Source organism: Salmo trutta, chromosome 2, assembly GCF_901001165.1.
Source record: "Salmo trutta chromosome 2, fSalTru1.1, whole genome shotgun sequence".
Classification (NCBI taxonomy): domain Eukaryota; kingdom Metazoa; phylum Chordata; class Actinopteri; order Salmoniformes; family Salmonidae; genus Salmo; species Salmo trutta.
Window position 1 is genome coordinate 64,799,261 of NC_042958.1, and position 17,949 is coordinate 64,817,209.

General features: G+C 43.3%; 2 protein-coding genes across 4 annotated transcripts in view; both read left to right on the forward strand.

The window, feature by feature from the left end:
• The window catches only part of LOC115163372 (breast cancer type 1 susceptibility protein-like), a 71,123-nt gene that overhangs the window by 6,037 nt on the left and 47,137 nt on the right, over nt 1–17,949 (forward strand). Inside the window, 7 exon segments of the mRNA XM_029715202.1 lie at nt 303–425; nt 888–1,529; nt 1,636–1,709; nt 4,903–5,065; nt 7,511–7,633; nt 9,114–9,358; nt 9,547–9,634. Of these exon segments, the coding sequence (XP_029571062.1) occupies nt 303–425; nt 888–1,529; nt 1,636–1,709; nt 4,903–5,065; nt 7,511–7,633; nt 9,114–9,358; nt 9,547–9,634 (1,458 nt within the window).
• Nucleotides 12–9,199, forward strand: LOC115160913 (uncharacterized). 3 transcript variants are annotated; one of them, XM_029711447.1, is made up of 6 exons: nt 12–1,529; nt 1,636–1,709; nt 4,903–5,065; nt 5,287–5,356; nt 7,511–7,633; nt 9,114–9,199. In XM_029711447.1, the coding sequence occupies exons 1-5, from the start codon at nt 35–37 to the stop codon at nt 7,611–7,613; spliced, it is 1,905 nt and encodes a 634-aa protein (XP_029567307.1). In that variant the 5' UTR covers nt 12–34; the 3' UTR covers nt 7,614–7,633; nt 9,114–9,199. The 3 variants fall into 3 exon arrangements, with proteins under 3 accessions (XP_029567307.1, XP_029567314.1, XP_029567322.1); XM_029711454.1 differs by having other exon boundaries at nt 9,117–9,188; XM_029711462.1 differs by lacking the exons at nt 4,903–5,065; nt 5,287–5,356; nt 7,511–7,633; nt 9,114–9,199 and adding an exon at nt 2,824–2,880.

The following is a 17,949-nucleotide window of genomic DNA, read 5'->3' on the forward strand; positions in this document are numbered from 1 at the left end:
TGTAAGGAAAAACGGATGTGTTTTAGATGAAGAAATGGGAGGTATTGAGAACTTGGACTCTAGCGAGAAAAGATCCGGTGAAATGATTGAGGCACAGAAAGTGAACCCAATTGAGGAGTCTATTGTTGAAATCCCACGTACAGGAAGTCCTTGTCATGCTGATATTGCTTGTTCAGTGACTATGGTACCAAGTTCAATTAGTACCCCAGAGGCAAGTGTCTCATGTGCCGTGCCTGAGAGTGTAAACCAAAGTAATCCGGTTATCAAACCATTCGATGACTTGAGATCAAATGTACCACAAGAGACGTCAGCCAGCCAGGCCAAATGCATTGATCTGGAGGAGGATGACAGGAATGACAGTGAGCTGGACACTGAGCAACTGGTGAAGAGCTTCAAAGCCACCAAAAGGAAGTCCTTCCACCTTGGTAGTCCAAATATCAAGAGGAGTACCTTCTGGTCCAACAAGGAAAATACAACTCTTACAAAGACTCAAGAGAACAAACATGTCGGCACAGATATGGAAGCAGGAAATGGGCAGGGATTTTCAAGGACAACGGAGTGTCCCACAGTCCAACAGGAATCTGAGAAAAGGACAATATTTGAAAATTCTTGCTGTAGTGATTTGAGCCCACCTTCAAGTTCCCCCAACAATATTTCACAAGAAAAAGTGCAGAGGAATTGTAAAAGGCTCAGAAAATCCATTCTTACCAGACCACCTCAGGATTTAGTGAAGTCTTCGAACCCTGATACCAATGGGAAGACCCAGAAACAGATTCTGTCCAGGCTTTCTGGCAACAGCTCAAAAAGTGCCCTCAGTCCCAACAAAGTCACAAAAAGCCAAATGGAATCTCCCCACCAAGCTGTGGGTTCTGGTCTGCTCTTTCCAGCTTTTAGCGCCTCTAAGGAAGATCTACCACATCCGACACCTGTAGCTTCAAAGCAACTTAGAGTCCCTAAAGGTCAGCAGCCATACAAAGTGGAGGGCAGCATGAGGAAAAGTCCAACAGAACTGGAGAGTAGCCACGGTGTTGGATCAGAGACGGCAGTGGAGCCAAACAAAACGTGGCCAGAGAACATGACTGGAAACATGGCCAATACAGAGTCCTCCTTAACTCCAGATGACCTTCCAATTTTCCAATCAGTAGTTATCCAAGAGGCAGAGAGGACTAAAGGAAGTGGTGTGGTCAGCTTGCACTCTCCCATCAAGTGCACCCTAAAGCGGAGGATGGCTCAGAGACTGGAGTCTTCCTCAGAGTCCGACTGCAGTGGAGAGGAAGAGGAACTGCCTTCCCTTGCGCAAATTTTCAGATCTTCGGCTTGTCCACCAACCGCTGAGGAGGAGGAGGAGGAATCCGTCACATTGCTCAAAGACCATGCCAGGGACCAAGGAAGCTACAGGGAGGCTGGTGATGGTACCTGTGCTGCAGCTGAAGATGGGCAGCGAGAGAGCAGTCCTCTCATGTGCCCCAGTCCCGAATGGGTCACCACCAGTCAGGTATCTGTGGACCTGTTTGGAACACCAGAAGAAGGTGAGTAAATTTGAGGCCTTATTATATTAATCTTATTACCTGTGATTGAACTGCGACTGAAACATGAAATGCGCAAATGCATTTTCAAATGTTTCTGATCTTTCAGCTGAAGGAATGGCAGGTGACACTGGCCTGACACAGGAATCATCACAATTTTCAAGCGAGTGTATTGCCACTCAGGTAAGGGTATTTATTCTTCGCCCTGTTATTTCATATATTACTAGACGGTAGTTATAACTTTGATTTATTTTTTAATAAAAGGAAACACTAGTGTGTAAATCTCACACGGGGTAGTGATGTAGTTTTTTTTTAATATATCTAAATCTCAGCTAAGCATAAATGTTTTCTCTGCATTTTTGCCAATATTTTCCAGGTAATTTAATACTCAACACGTGTCACACCCATCTTTGGTACATATGTAGCTATGATTTTCAAATGTAAATATGGCCCTCTATATCACAAGCAGTAGTAGTTTGCGCTGCATTGGCACGCCATGACCAATAGATGGCAGACGTTGCATATATTTATTTTTTCTTCACCAAGCTTGTCAGTGCTTGGAAGACAGACTACATGGACGAGTAAGGAATGTCCCCCTCAGCACCTTTCTAAATTGCATTTCATTAAAGTTTGAGGAAACGCGGCCGAGGAGATGATTCTCGTTTTCTGCCCCATCCATCTTCATGCACTCCTACTTTGTCTGCTGTATTTGATTGGGAGTTTGGTTTATGTGGTTTTAGGCAGCGGAGAGGAGTTTATTCACAGCTGTACAGCCAGTTGAGGATTGGGTCTCTCTGACGAGTGTGTGTCTGTGTCTACGAGCGTCCAATGCACGCTTGCCTGTGCGCATGAGTTTGGTGATTTTTACATGCTGACTACCTACAGTATATGTTACTCGGATTTAGAAAATAATATCATACATCCCATCTCTTGGTCTCCATAGAGGATTCACTCACCAGTAGTCATTCTGGGTCTGCATGGTTCTGGCTCAATGCTCAGTCATGGCCAGTGAGTAATGAGCTTAGCCAAAGCCCTGACACATCTAGGGGGCATGGCTGCAAGCCTTTTGGGGCTGGGTGTCTTCCATATCTGCCCTGAACCGTTGAACCCTAGGTCTTCCCCTCAGACAAATGACTACACCCCAACTTTCTCTCTCTCTCTCTCTGTTTCTTTATCTCCATCTCTCTTTGAGTGTGTGTGTGTCTGTGTGTGTGTTCTCCCTCACTTTTTTACTTCTTGGTCTGTCTCTGTCTTCCCCCTCTCCATCCTTCTGTCTCTCTACCTCTTTTTGATGAAGTGTTCAGCGCTTCAAGCAAGTTTCCGCTGCCAACTCCAGTAATGCTGCATGGCAGAAAATACATCTTTTAATGTTTGGTTCTGTCACCACCAGTCGAATGACATGCCTAGCGCCATCCTCTCCTAGTTGATGGACGTTTTCTATTGTTTACCCGTATCAGCGTAAAGGCGACCCATGCGTTAGAACTTTCTCACACACACACACACTATATACATATATATATATATATATATACATACACACACACACACACACACACACACAGAAGTATGTGGACACCCCTTCAAATGAGTGGATTTGGTTATTTCAGCCGCACAAGTTGCTGACAAGTGTATAAAATCAAGCACACCGCCATGCAATCTCCATAGACAAACACTGACAGTAGAATGGCCCATACTGAAGAGCTCAGTGACTTTCAATGTGGCAGGGTCATATGATGCCACCTTTCCAGCAAGTCAGTTCGTCAAATTTCTGCCTTGCTAGAGCTGCCCCGGTCAACTGTAAGTGTTGTTATTGTGAAGTGGCAATGTCTAGGAGCAACAACGGCTCAGCCACAAAGTTGTAGGCAATACAAGCTCACAGACGAGTGCGAGCACGTAAAAATCGTCTTTCCTCGGTTGCAACACTCACTACAGAGTTCCAAACTGCCTCTGGAAGCAACGTCAGCACAATAACCCTTCGTCGGGAGCTTCATGAAATGGGTTTCCATGGCCGAGCAGCTACACACACACACACACACACACACAGAAGTATGTGGACACCCCTTCAAATGAGTGGATTTGGTTATTTCAGCCGCACAAGTTGCTGACAAGTGTATAAAATCAAGCACACCGCCATGCAATCTCCATAGACAAACACTGGCAGTAGAATGGCCCATACTGAAGAGCTCAGTGACTTTCAATGTGGCACCGTCATATGATGCCACCTTTCCAACAAGTCAGTTCGTCAAATTTCTGCCTTGCTAGAGCTGCCCCGGTCAACTGTAAGTGGTGTTATTGTGAAGTGGCAATGTCTAGGAGCAACAACGGCTCAGCCACAAAGTGGTAGGCAATACAAGCTCACAGACGAGTGCGAGCACGTAACAATCGTCTTTCCTCGGTTGCAACACTCACTACAGAGTTCCAAACTGCCTCTGGAAGCAACGTCAGCACAATAACCCTTCGTCGGGAGCTTCATGAAATGGGTTTCCATGGCCGAGCAGCTGCACACAAGCCTAACATCACCATGCACAATGCCAAGCGTCGGCTGGAGTGGTGTAAAGTTCGTCGCCATTGGACTCTGGAGCAGTGGAAACGCGTTCTCTGGAGTGATCAATCACGCTTCACCATCTGGCAGTCCGATGGACAAATCTGGGTTTGGCGGATGCCAGGAGAATGCTACCTGCCCAACTGCATAGTGCCAACTGTAAAGTTTAGTGTCGGAGGAATAATGGTCTGGGGCTATTTTTCATAGTTTTGGCTAGGCCCCTTAGTTCCAACGAAGGGAAGTCTTAATGCTACAGCATACAGTGACATTCTAGACGATTCTGTGCTTCCAACTATGTGGCAAGCCCCTTTCCTGTTTCAGCATGACAATGCCCTCGTGCACAAAGCGAGGACCATACAGAAATGGTTTGTCGAGGTCGGTGTGGAAGAACTTGACTGAGCTGCACAGTGCCTGGACCTCAACCCCATCGAACACCTTTGGGATGAATTGGAATGCCGACCGCGAGCCAGGCCTAATTGCCCAACATCAGTGCCCGACCTCACTAATACTCTTGTGGCTGAATGGAAGCAAGTCCCTACAGCAATGTTCCAACATCTAGTGGAAAGCCTTCCCAGAAGAGTGGAGGCTGTTATAGCAGCACAGGGGGACCAACTCCATGTTAATACCCATGATTTAGGAATGAGATGTACGACGAGCAGGTGTCCACATACTTTTTGTCATGTAGTGTACGTACACACATACTGACTAAGCAGGCGCTCCACCAATTTTATCAGACATTTTCTCCCTTTCAATTGCTGTATATATTTTTCCTCATTCTACTTCGCTCATCTATAGTTATGTATCTCTCTCTCGCTCTCCCTTTCTCACCTTCAGCAAAAGGTTGCGATGCAGGAGGAGCTGCCAAGGCTGGAGAGAATGATGGCGTTGGTGTCTGAAGCGCTCCAGGAGAAGGAGCAGGAGCAGGAGCCCACTGAGGCCAAAGTTAACCCCGGGGCCCCATATCCCCCAGCGCTGCTTCAACCAGACAGGTCCACAGGTACAGAACTGGGCTTTGTTCAGGAAGGTGCAACATAACCGACCGATCAGATAGAAATGTATTGTACAGAAGAGGAAATTGTCTGTCCTGTAGAATAGGAGATGGTTTCAGTTCGGTATACCTTTAAGAAATACGAGCAGGGGACTGGTTGACAGTGTTGTTTGAAAGCTGTCTGCTTTCGAATGGCAGCTGACCTGAATTTGTTGGTTTTGTTTGTTTAGTCTCCGCAGGCCTTGATCTCCAGACGACCCTGCCGTGTGGCCAGGGCACCAGGAAGAGATCTGCCAGCAGGTGAGCAAAACCAGAGGTTAACAAGGCACCACACATTAACAACAGACTTCATGAAATTATGACCGATTCAACGCTTCACTACACAATCACTTTGATAACCCGGTGCTGTTGGTTAGGTTTTGCTTACTACTTCATAAAATATGTGGGAGTTATTGAAAAATATAAGTGTTATCGCATAGTAGCACAAATTAAGGCTGTGCAATTAGAAAAATCCTAATTTGGGCGTTTTTAATTGAACTCAGTGCAACAGAAAACAGGGTCGTCCCCCACCGAGTTTAGAATGTAGGAAATCGCACTTAGATGAAGTTGACTTTCTATTCACAGCATGAGATGGGAGCACTATTATTGCCAGCTGCTTACTTACTTACTTACCATCACCACAACAGCAAGTTATCTGAATCTGCGACTTATTGAGGCGCGACTGATGGAGGGGGGTGGGTGTCGTTGGCTGTAACCTTCGGGCAGTATATGCTCATTTCAACCAGAGTGGGGACCTATATCAGCTTCAGAGCCATTTTCAGGGCATGAATTTCATCCTCAACTAACCAATAATTTTAAGTGTTTGCCATGTAATTGCTCTTTCCCTCAACCCGTGACTGAGGGGAAAGTCCAAGAAAGTTAGCTTGTGTTAGCGAGTATCTTTGTTTTAGCTAGCTCAGCGTCTGCCTGGTGCAGTTTTTTGGATAGAGGGTGATGCATCTCGGAGGACAGGCGGATAATCTCCCTAATGAAGCCGGAATCTGCTTATGCTGCGGAGAATCAAAAAGTAATTAGCGGCTGCATCTTATTTGTCATTTGGAGCACTTAGAGGGAAACTTGGGTTGCCACGGTAATTTATCTCTCCCGCTTGACTGCATCTCCCTATCTCTCCCTCCTTACTCATCTCCAGGGTTCTAAGTGCTGTCCTCTGGGGGAGGGAGAGAGCAGGGCCGGCTCCAGGCATAAGCCTAATAAGCAGTCGCTTAGGGCCCCCGGCCATTAGGGGGCCCCAGACTCAATAAAAGCAATTTTTTTCTGAACTCAGTCAGGATCTCAACTTACTGTTGAGAGTTAGAATAGAAGAATACACAAGGTGCAACTTCAAAATGTGGTTTTGTATCAGCAGTGTTTCCTCTTATGACAGTAACACAATTAGCCATGTCAGCTAGCAATTTTTAGATTGCTAAGTTAGTCTAGCCAGCTATTTAAACTTGCAGTAATCATGGCCACATCCTGACCAGGCATTTGCCCAGGGGCCCTGACCTCCAGCGGGCTCCCATTGATTTTGTTAGTCACTCTAACTCCGATATCATTAACTTGGCATAAGTCTTGGCAAAATGTGTAGAATTGCAGGACATTAGCTTTAAAACAGCAAACATTTCTCTCCACCCAATGGCAAAATGGGTAGAATTACAGGACATTAGCTTTAAAACAGCAAACATTTCTCTCTGCCCCATGGCAAAATGAGTAGAATTTCATGAAATTTGTTATAAAATTGCTAACCTTCTCTCCGCCCCTGGCAAAATTTGTAGAATTGCATAAAGCTTGCTTTAAAACTGCAACATTTCCTCTACTCCCCATGGCAAAATGTGTAGAATTGCAGCAAATTTACTTTAGATCATACAAGAGGGGGGCTACTAAAATGGGCCCCTCCAACAAAATCTAATTTCACCTCACCAAAAGGCTAGGGCCGGCCCTGAAAGAGGGATGAGGGGGGAAAGAGGAGAGACTGGGATCATATGAGACAAGTTTTGCTGGCCTCTATTTTACTGTGCATGTCTGGAGACATTGGTGAAATTGTAAGGAATGGGTTGCAATGACGTTTTGGGCGTCTTTTACCTGGGACCTCTATCATCTAGCCACTAGTCATTTAAATACAGGAGTTCTGTCAAGTTGCTGCATTACCTTATCCTGATCAAAATGTCCCTGAGTAAGTTTCTATTGCATATTTTTTGATTCACCAAACCAAGAACAAGAAAAGCAATTGTATTTTGCTTCACTAGGTTATATTCCATTTTTAATCACAAGGGTTAAGCTTTTAGTCATGACTGTCAATCACAATTGTATTAATTAAATGTATATCTGTCAATGTCTCTTCCTTGTGGTTCTTTGCTGTGGCTGCTCTTTCCCAAAAACTTTCAACATAGTCTGATGTTCTCTCTTCTTTTCCCCTAGGGAAAGTGCCCAAAACATTGGGGGAAATGCAGCCTCACCGCCCCCTGGTCTTGGAGACTGTGAGGGCCTTGGGCCCACCCCCACCGCGCCGCACCCAACATGAGGGACCTGGAGGGACTGGGGGTAAGTCCACGGATCCAGTGGCTACTACAATGACATTAGACTAATAAGACCAAAAATCTTTTTGGAGAAGGTCCAAGGTCCTTCCCAAATTTTTCTCCAATGCGTTTTGAGAAGGAGGCGAGAAAATACAGAGTCAAAAGCCATAGTAGTATAGAGAATACTCATCTCTGTCTTAATCTAAGAGTGTTTGTGTGTTGCCATGAACTTGCATCAAATCAAAGTTTATTTGTCGCGTACAGTTTTGCAGATTTTATCGCAGGTGCAGCGAAATGCTTATGTTTAGGGATGCACGAAATATATTGGTGAATGTATCAAGTTTAACGCCGATGTGCAAAACCAATGTCAAAGCTGACGTGCATACCTATATAACGTGTTATGTGTTATTTGACACGCCAAATAGTGTGTTATTTGACACGCCAAATAGTGTGTTATTTGACACGCCAAATAGTGTGTTATTTGACACGCAAGACCCAAACGGCATTCCATAGAAATCCTGGTTGAGAATGAACAAATGAACAACGAAACAGTGAAAGAAATTGGTTTTAATTATATTTTACTGGTAATGGGGACATACGTAAATGCCAACAAAATAACTTTTTGGTCAGTGTGTGTGCGCGTGTAACCTTTATTTAACTAGGTAAGTCAGTTAAGAATAAATTCTTATTTACAATGACAGCCTACCCCGACCAAACCCGGACGACGCTGGGCCAATTGTGCGCCGCCCTATGGGACTCCCAATCACGGCCGGATGTGATACAGCCTGGATTCAAACCAGGGACTGTAGTGATGCCTCTTGCACTGAAATGCAGTGCCTTAGACTGCTGCGTTCGTGTGGGTGTTAACTATTTAACTGTACTAGAATGCTTAAAAGGCTGCTAAAATTTTAAATATGGGGTATCAGTATAGTTTTTTTTGCAAGGATAATATTGGATATTGGTATTGGACAAAAATGTCATATCGGTGCATCACTAGTGGACATTTTGAAGTGGGGCAACAGACTGGGATAGGGAGAGATTGACTATGTCCCATAAACACACCGGCCAGCTGGTCTGCACATGCTCTGATGATGCGATTTGGGATGCCTTCTGGGCTGACAACCTAGTGAGGGTTAACGCACTTGAACTCCTTACTCACGTTGGCCATGGAGATCGGGAGCACATATAGTCCTTGTGAGCGGCGGGAGCCCACGTTGGCGGCTAGGTGTTGTTTTTCCTGGAAGCAGGCGAAGTAGGTGTTTAGCTTGTCCGGGAACGAGGCGACGGTGTCCGTGACATGGCTGGCTTTCCCTTTATTATCCGTGATTGTGTCTGAGCCGGTGAATTGCGACTCTACTTTGTCCCTGTACTGTCGTTGCCGTATGGAGGTCATAGCAAATCTGTTTTGTACACGTCCATAGTAGTATTACATGTTTGTTTGTTCACGGTTTCGATTGATTAGTGTTATTTTGTAGTATATGAATGTATTTGTGTGTCTATATCAGCAGGGCGGCTTGGCAGACAGTCAGGACGGAGCCTAAGGAGCAGCATGAGAGCGAGGCCCAACCAGGTGTCGTCAGTGGTCAGAGTGAACAGCGGGACCAAGGCTCCCTCAGCTGGGCTGGAGGTCCAGGATACTCCGGGGTTCATCCAGCCTGCCAACACACCCCCATCAACACACACTCCACTGCGGGAACCCGCTGGGGTCAAGTTGGTGCTGGTAGCATCAGGACTCAGTGCATCTGAACAGGTAAATGTTTCTGTGACACATCCTAGTATGTCAATTCACACGTTCCAGGTGTTTAATGTGTGAAAATAATTAATGTTATTAGGCTTTAATATAACTTTAATCTACCTTATAAGATACTGGTTGTACTTCTGTGGCACTTGAGTCTCGAGTTTGCTTACTGATGACAGATTTTTCCACTTTCTCTCCAGTCGATGGTGAAAAAGTTTGCCAAGAGGATGGGAGGCAGTGTGTGTTCACAAGTGACGTCCTAGACCACCCATGTCATCATGAACACGGGTTAGTGTGGAGTAACCTTTCCCTACAGAAAATTAAAGAAGTATTTATTTTTGGACTAATTCGGGTAGGTCCAGGCCGCGAATTTCACAGCAGCATGGCCTTTGATTCCCCCTTGTGTGTCCATAATGCCCCCCACCAAAAAGCCATGCCTTGTGGCCGTTGCGCCCTTCGGCTGAATATAATAGTTATAATTCCCTTCCCCTGGCTACCAATCGCCGTGCTCAGAAGCACCTCTCACTCACATGGCTTTCTCAGATCTCAATTCTTATTAGCCAATGCCGGTCACGTGATCAGCTCCTTCTCACAGCTCCGAAGTACAAGTGAAGACCGACACATCGGGAATACAACGGCGTGCGTCCTTGTTATGGAATTCCGAGGCACACTTTGAAGATGATAGAAGAACTGTCCACATTTATCTCTCCTCAGCCAACAAGACGAGAAACGTACAGCAAAATCACTGGCCTATGTCAATCTACTGTTCCCCCATAGAATAGGTTACCTACTCTATTGCTCAGCTTGTCGTTCTGTGCGAGAAATAAATATTTATCTCGAGGCGGCTTGAAATTAAGGGCATCTAGTCGTCCCGGAGACAATAGAAAAAATGTCTTGCACAGTTCAAAACAGATTCTGGGACAGTTGTGGGACGGTAAATTCATGCAACCACTGTAAATCCAAAATAAACGCAAAAAAGCAATGAGGCTTATGCAACAGATCAGAACGTTTAGCTTAAAAATGTTGATAATCTTATTTCTTCACATTATAACCGCAGAAATACGCTCACGGCAGTAATAATTACCTCAACATTTCAATGGTCGGTTTTTTGGCTAGACTACTTTGAAACAAGATAAGATAGACGTGCCTTTATAAAATGACAAACAATTAAGTTTATGGTTAAAGTGTTTCAAAATGCTGATCGCCTCAACTCTGATTCCAATGGGCGGTGCGCAACAGGCACTGCCATTTCTCTCCTATGTGAATGAACCGTGCCTTAAGTATGCCGACAGAATCAAGCCTTTTTAGACGTTAACGTTTGTCCTTCATTATATTTATCAAACATGACTGGCGTTTAGCCTATATTTATGTAATCAAACGTCTAATTAAAGTTGGCTACATTTTCAGGCATCTCCATTTCAGCATGGGTGTAGACATGAGAAGCTGTAAGCTAATTCGCATATCACCTACACTTTGACGTGTGTGCTAATTATTTATGTACATTTGATGCAAAATACATTTTGAATATTATTCTAAAAGCACTTTTGAAAGAGGGGGATCCGAGCTTTCGGAGTGTGTATAATAGCATGGTTTTGTGGCATTTAGCGCTCAGTGCCTTGGTGGAGGCCACGGCTGAATGGAACACGGGTCAGTTGTAACAGGTAGGCCTACATTATGTTCCACTGTATTTATGCATCCTTGTCTGAGTGCCAGTGGACAGTTTCCTTAACAATACTTCTTGATTATATTGTTTGGGAAGTGTACAACACAGGGAGGACAAAGGATTTATTGTATAAACTCCACAATACACATTAGGCCTACAAGCTTTTTATTTTACCTTTATTTAACTAGGCAAGTCAGTTAAGAACAAATTCTTATTTTCAATGACGGCCTAGGAACAGTGGGTTAACTGCCTTGTTCAGAACGATAGGTTTTTACATTGTCAGCTCAGGTATTTGATCTTGCAACCTTTAGGTTACTAGTCCAACGCTCTAACCACTAGGCCACCATCAGTATCTGTAAATGTCAAGTTTTAGCCAGTAGGTACTAGCTACAGTGCCTTCAGAAAGTATTCACACCCCTTGACTTTTTCAACATTTTGTTGTGTTACAGCCTGAATTTACAATTGATTTAAATGTAGAATGTGTGTGACTGGCCTACACACAATACCCCATAATGTCGAAGTGGAATTACAGTACCAGTCAAAAGTTTGGACACACTTACTCATTCAAGGGCTTTTCTTTATTTTGGACTATTTTCTACATTGTAGAATAATAGTGAAGACATCAAAACTATGAAATAACACACATGGAATCATGTAGTAGCCAAAAAAGTGTTAAACATTACAATATATATTTTTGATTCTACAAAGTAGCCACCACCCTTTGCCTTGACAGCTTTGCACATGCTTAGCATTCTGTCAACCAGCTTCACCTGGAATGCTTTTCCAACAGTCTTGAAGGAGTTTCCACATATGCTAAGCAGTTGTTGACTGCTTTTCTTTCACTCTGCGGTCCAACTCATCCCAGCCATCTCAATTGGGTTGAGGTTGGGTGATTCTGGAGGACAACCTTACTCACACTTACTATTTCATAGTTTTGATTCACTATTATGCTACAATGTAGAAAATTAGTAAAAATGAAGAAAAACCCTTGAATGAGGTATGCCCAAACTTTTGACTGGTACGGTATGTTTTTATAAATTAATTGTCTTGAGTAAATAAGTATTCAACCCCTTTGCTATGGCAAGCCTAAATAAGATCAGTAGTAAAAATGTGCTGACAAGTTGCATGGACTCACTCTCTGTGCAATAATAGTGTTTAACCTCTCTAGTACATGTGGGACGAACTCGTCCCACCTACGTAACAGCCACTGAAATCCAGTGGCGCGATTTTTGAATCGTTAGAAATGCTATAACTTCAATTTCTCAAACATATGACTATTTCACAGCTATTTAAAGACAAGAATCTCGTTAATCTAACCCCACTGTCCGATTTCAAAAAGGCTTTACAACGAAAGCAAAACATTAGATTATGTCAGCAGAGTACCCAGCCAGAAAAAATCAGACACCCATTTTTCAAGCTAGCATATCATGTCACATAAACCCAAACCACAGCTAAATGCAGCACTAACCTTTTATAATCTTCATCAGATGACACACCTAGGACATTGTGTTATACAATACATGCATGTCTGTTCAATCAAGTTCATATTTATATCAAAAACCAGCTTTTTACATTAGCATGTGACGTTCAGAAAAAGCATAACCACCGCAAACTTCCGGTGAATTTACTAACAGTTTGCTAAATTACTCACGATAAACGTTCACAAAAAGCATAACAATTATTTTAAGAATTATAGATACATTACCCCTCTATGCACTCGATATGTCCGATTTTAAAATAGCTTTTCGGATGAAGCACATTTTGCAATAATCTAAGTACATAGCCCGGCATTACAGGGCTAGCTATTTAGATACCCACCCAGGTCAGCATCCACCAAAATCACATTTCCTATAAGAAAGATGTTCTTACCTTGCTTGTTCTTCATCAGAATACACTGCCAGGACTTCTACTTCAATAACAAATGTTGGTTTGGTCCCAAATAATCCATCGTTATGTTCCAACAGCGACGTTTTGTTCGTGAGTTGTAGAATGCTTTTTCGCGGTGTCGCGCATGGCGCATTGGCGTGTCAAAAATGTCTAAATATTCCATTACCGTACTTCGAAGCATGTCAACCGCTGTTTAAAACCAATTTTTATGCCATTTATGTCATAGAGAAGTGTTAATATTCCGACCGGGAGTATGCATTGAGCCTAAACAGCCGAATAAAATTTCTCCTCAGAAGCGACTCATGCACGCGCATCATTGAAAGGTCCTCCGAGCATCCACTTACAAAAGGCGATAATATATTTCAACCTGAGGTTCCCTCGTAAACCTTCAGTTATTTCGCGGGCTCTGAGAGCCTATTGGAGCCCTGGGAATTGTCACGTTACAGCTAAGATCCTTACTTTTCAATAAAAAGAGGTAAGACGCACGACTCCTTGTCAGACAGGGTACTTCCTGCTTGAAGCCTTGTCAGGTTTTTGCCTGCCATAGGAGTTCTGTTATACTCACAGACACCATTCAAACAGTTTTAGAAAATTCAGAGTGTTTTCTATCCAAACCTGAACAATAATATGCATATTCTAGCTTCTGAGTTGGTGTAGGAGGCAGTTAAAAATGGGAACATATTTTTTCCAAAATTCTCAATACTGCCCCCTATACCAAAGAGGTTAACAGGATTTTTAAATGATTACCTCATCTCTGTGCCCCACACATACAATTATCTGTAAGGTCCCTCAGTCGAGCAGTGAATTTAAAACACAGATTCAACCACAAAGACCAGGGAGGTTTTCCCATGCCTTGCAAAGGGCACCTATTGTTAGATGGGTAAAAACAAACGGCATTGAATATTCCTTTGAGCATGGTGAAGTTATTAATTACACTTTTGATGATGTATCAATACACCCAGTCACCACAAAGATACAGGCGTCCTTCCTAACTCAGTTGCCGGAGAGGAAGGAAACCGCTCAGGGATTTCACCATGAGGCCAATGGTGACTTTAAACAGTTTAACGGCTGTGATAGAAAACTGAGGATGGATCAACTACATTGTAGCTATTCCACAATACTAACCTAAATGACATAGTGAAAAGGAAGTTTGTACAGAATAAAAAATATTCCAAAACATGCATCCGGTTTGCAATAAGGCACAAGTAATACTGCAAAAAATGTGGCAATGAAATTGACTTTATGTCCTGCGTACAAAGCGTTATATTTAAAACCGTTAGTTTTAATGGATTTTATAGGAGAAACTGAGGGTGGATCAACAACGTTGTAATTACTTCACAATACTAACCTAATTGACAGAGTGCTAAGAAGGAAGCCTGTATAGGAAAAACAAATATTCCAAAACATGCATCCTGTTTGCAGTAAGGCACTAAAGAAAATATTGCAAAAAATGTGGCAAAGCAATTCTGTTTTTGTCCCGAATACAAAGTGTTATATTTGCGGAAAATACAACATATTACTGAGTACCACTCTCCATATTTTCAAACGTAGTGGTGGCTGCATCATGTTATAGTTATGCTTGTAATTTGTTAATGACTGGGGAGTTTTTCAGGATAAAAAATAATCAAACTGGAGCTAAGCATAGGAAAAATCCTAGAGGAAAACCTGGTTCTGTCTGCTTTCCACCAGACACTGGGAGATGAATTCATCTTTCAGCAGGACAATAACCTAAAACACAAGGCCAAATCTACACTGGTGTTGCTTACCAAGAAGACATTGAATGTTCCTGAGTGGCTGAGTTAGTTTTGACTTATATCTACTTGAAAAACTATGGCAAGACCTGAAAATGGTTGTCTAGCAATGATCAACAACCAACTTGACAGAGCTTGAAGAATTTTGAAAATAATAAATGGGCAATTCCAGGTATGCAAAGCATTTAGAGACTTACCCAGAAAGACTCTCAGCTGTAATCGCTGCCAAAAGGTGGCTCAAACTTTAATGACTCATGGGTGTGAATACTTATGTAAATTCGATGTTTCTCTTTCGTTTTCAATACATTTTCAACAATTTCTAAAAGGTTTTCACTTTGTCATTATGGGGTATTGTGTGTAGATGGGTGATAAAAAAACAAACATATATTTGATCCATTTTGAATTTTAGCTGTGACACTGCAGAATAAGTCAAGGGGTATGAGTACATTCTGAAGGCACTTAATTAAATCAAATCAAATGTATTTATATAGCCCTTCGTACATCAGCTGAAATCTCAAAGTGCTGTACAGAAACCCAGCCTAAAACCCCAAACGGCAAGCAATGCATGTGAAAGAAGCACGGTGGCTAGGAAAAACTCCCTAGGAAAAACTCCCTAGAAAGGCCAAAAACCTAGGAAGAAACCTAGAGAGGAACCAGGCTATGAGGGGTGGCCAGTCCTCTTCTGGCTGTGCCGGGTGGATATTATAACAGAACATGGTCAAGATGTTAAAATGTTCATAAATGACCAGCATGGTCAAATAATAATAATCATAGTAGTTGTCGAGGGTGCAACAAGCACGTCCGGTGAACGGGTCAGGGTTCCGTAGCCGCAGGCAGAACAGTTGAAACTGGAGCAGCAGCATGGCCAGGTGGACTGGGGACAGCAAGGAGTCATCATGCCAGGTAGTCCTGAGGCATGGTCCTAGGGCTCAGGTCCTCCGAGAGAAAGAAAGAGAGAATTAGAGAGAGCATATTTAAATTCACACAGGACACCGGATAAGACAAGAGAATACTCCAGATGTAACAGACTGACCCTAGCCCCCCGACACATAAACTACTGCAGCATAAATACTGGAGGCTGAGACAGGAGGGATCAGAAGACACTGTGGCCCCATCTGATGATACCCCCGGACAGGGCCAAACAGGCAGGATATAACCCCACCCACTTTGCCAAAGCACAGCCCCCACACCACTAGAGGGATGTCTACAACCACCAACTTACCGTGCGAAGACAAGGCCGAGTATAGCCCACAAAGATCTCCGCCATGGCACAACCCAAGGGGGGGGCGCCAACCCAGACAGGAAGACCACGTCAGTGACTCAACCCACTCAAGTGACGCACCCCTCCCATGGACGGCATGGGATTACTTCACCATGCTCAAAGGGATATTCAATGTTTGCTTTTTCTATTTTTACCCATCTACCAATAGGTGCCCTTCTTTGCAAGGCATTGGAAAACCTCCCTGGTCTTTGTGGATGAAATTCACTGCTCGACTGAGGGACCTTACACTTTTCTGTATGTGTGGGGTACAGAGACGAGGCAGTCATTCAAAAATCATGTTAAACACTCTCATTGCAGTCCATGCAACTCAATATGAGCAAATATTTACTCCTGAACTTATTTATGCCATAACAAAGGGGTTGAATACTTATTAACTCAATACATTTCAGCTTTTTATTTGTTTATTAATTTGTAAACATTTTGAAAAACATCATTCCACTTTGATATTGTGGTGTATTGTGTTTAGGCCAGTGACAACAACAAAAAAAATCGCAATTTAAGCCATTTTAAATTCAGGCGGTAACACAACAAAATGTGGAAAATGTCAAGGGGTGTGAATACTTTTAAGTATTGTGATAATATTGTATCAGTTCTCTGGCAATTCCCATCCCTAACACAAACACACAGCCCTCTACACACACACAGTCTTCAAGCCTTAATTGCGCTCTCTGATGGATTCTTTGGATTTCAAAGCCGCCTCCTCCAAAGCACAACATTAGCTGAAGAGCGCGTTAAGGAAGCCACGTTAATGGCAGCCGTTACCCCGGCAACTGCCAAATGAAAGTGTGCAGGTTCTTGATCTTTCGGGGGAAGTGAAAGGTTGAGTAGGAGGAGGAAAGTTTGGGTCTGTGTGCGAGAAAGAGTTCTCACCATGGTCATTAGACTAAAACTGACATTTAGAATTCCACACCTAGGTAGTATTCATTAGGCACCAAAAAAAAAAAAAAAACGACTGAAACATGGCGGGACTGCCTCTACTTAAGAAACAATTGTTTTTGATTTCCGTTGCAAAATGTTTTGCTACAATGTGCACTAATGGATACAACCCTGCCTTTGACATGTTGCACTCAATGTGGTGACTTCTTAACAGTGTATTCGGAAAGTATTCAGACCCTTTCACATTTTCCACATTTTGTTATGTTACAGCCTTATTCTAAAATGGATTAAAATGGATCATCAATCTACACACAATACCCCATAATGACAAAGTGAAAACAGGTTTTTAGAAAATGTTGCAAATGTATAATTTTTTTTATATGTATTTTTTTTTAAATGAAACCTTATTTACATAAGTATTCTGACCCTTTGCTATGAGACTCAAAATTTAGCTCCGGTGCATCCTGTTTCCATTGATCATCCTTGATGTTTCTACAACTTGGTTGGAGTCCACCTGTAGTAAATTCAATTGATTGGTTATGATTTGGAAAGGCACACACCTGTCTATATAAGGTCCCACAGTTGATAGTGCATGTCGGAGCAAAAACCAAGCCATGAGGTCGAAGGAATTGTCCGTAGAGCTCCGAGACAGGATTGTGTCAAGGCACAGATCTGGGGAAGCGTACCAAAACATTTCTGCAGCATTGAAAGTCCCCAAGAACAGTGGCCTCCATTATTCTTAAATGGAATAAGTTTAGAACCACTAAGACTCTTTCTAGAGCTGGCCGCCCAGCCAAACTGGGCAATCGGGGGAGAAGGGCATTGGTCAGGGAGGTGACCAATAACCCGATGGTCACTCTGACAGAGCTCCAGAGTTCCTCTGTGGAAATAGGAGAACCTTCCAGAAGGACAATCATCTCTGTAGCCCTCCACCAGTCTTTATGGTAGTGGCCAGACGGAAGACACTCCTCAGTAAAAGGCACATGACAGCCCGCTTGAAGTTTGCCAAAAGGCACCTAAAGGACTCTGACCATGACAAACAAGGTTCTCTGGTCTGATGAAACCAAGATTGAGATCTTTGGCCTGAATGCCAAGCGTCACGTCTGGAGGAAACCTGGCACCAGCCCTACGGTGAAGCATGGTG

Coding starts and splice junctions, on each gene's coding strand:
- LOC115160913 (XM_029711447.1), top strand. CDS start 35: ATGGGAGGTATTGAGAACTTGGACTCTAGCGAGAAAAGATCCGGTGAA. Junction 1,710..4,902: donor GCGAGTGTATTGCCACTCAG/GTAAGGGTATTT, acceptor TCTCACCTTCAG/CAAAAGGTTGCGATGCAGGA. Junction 5,357..7,510: donor AGGAAGAGATCTGCCAGCAG/GTGAGCAAAACC, acceptor CTTTTCCCCTAG/GGAAAGTGCCCAAAACATTG.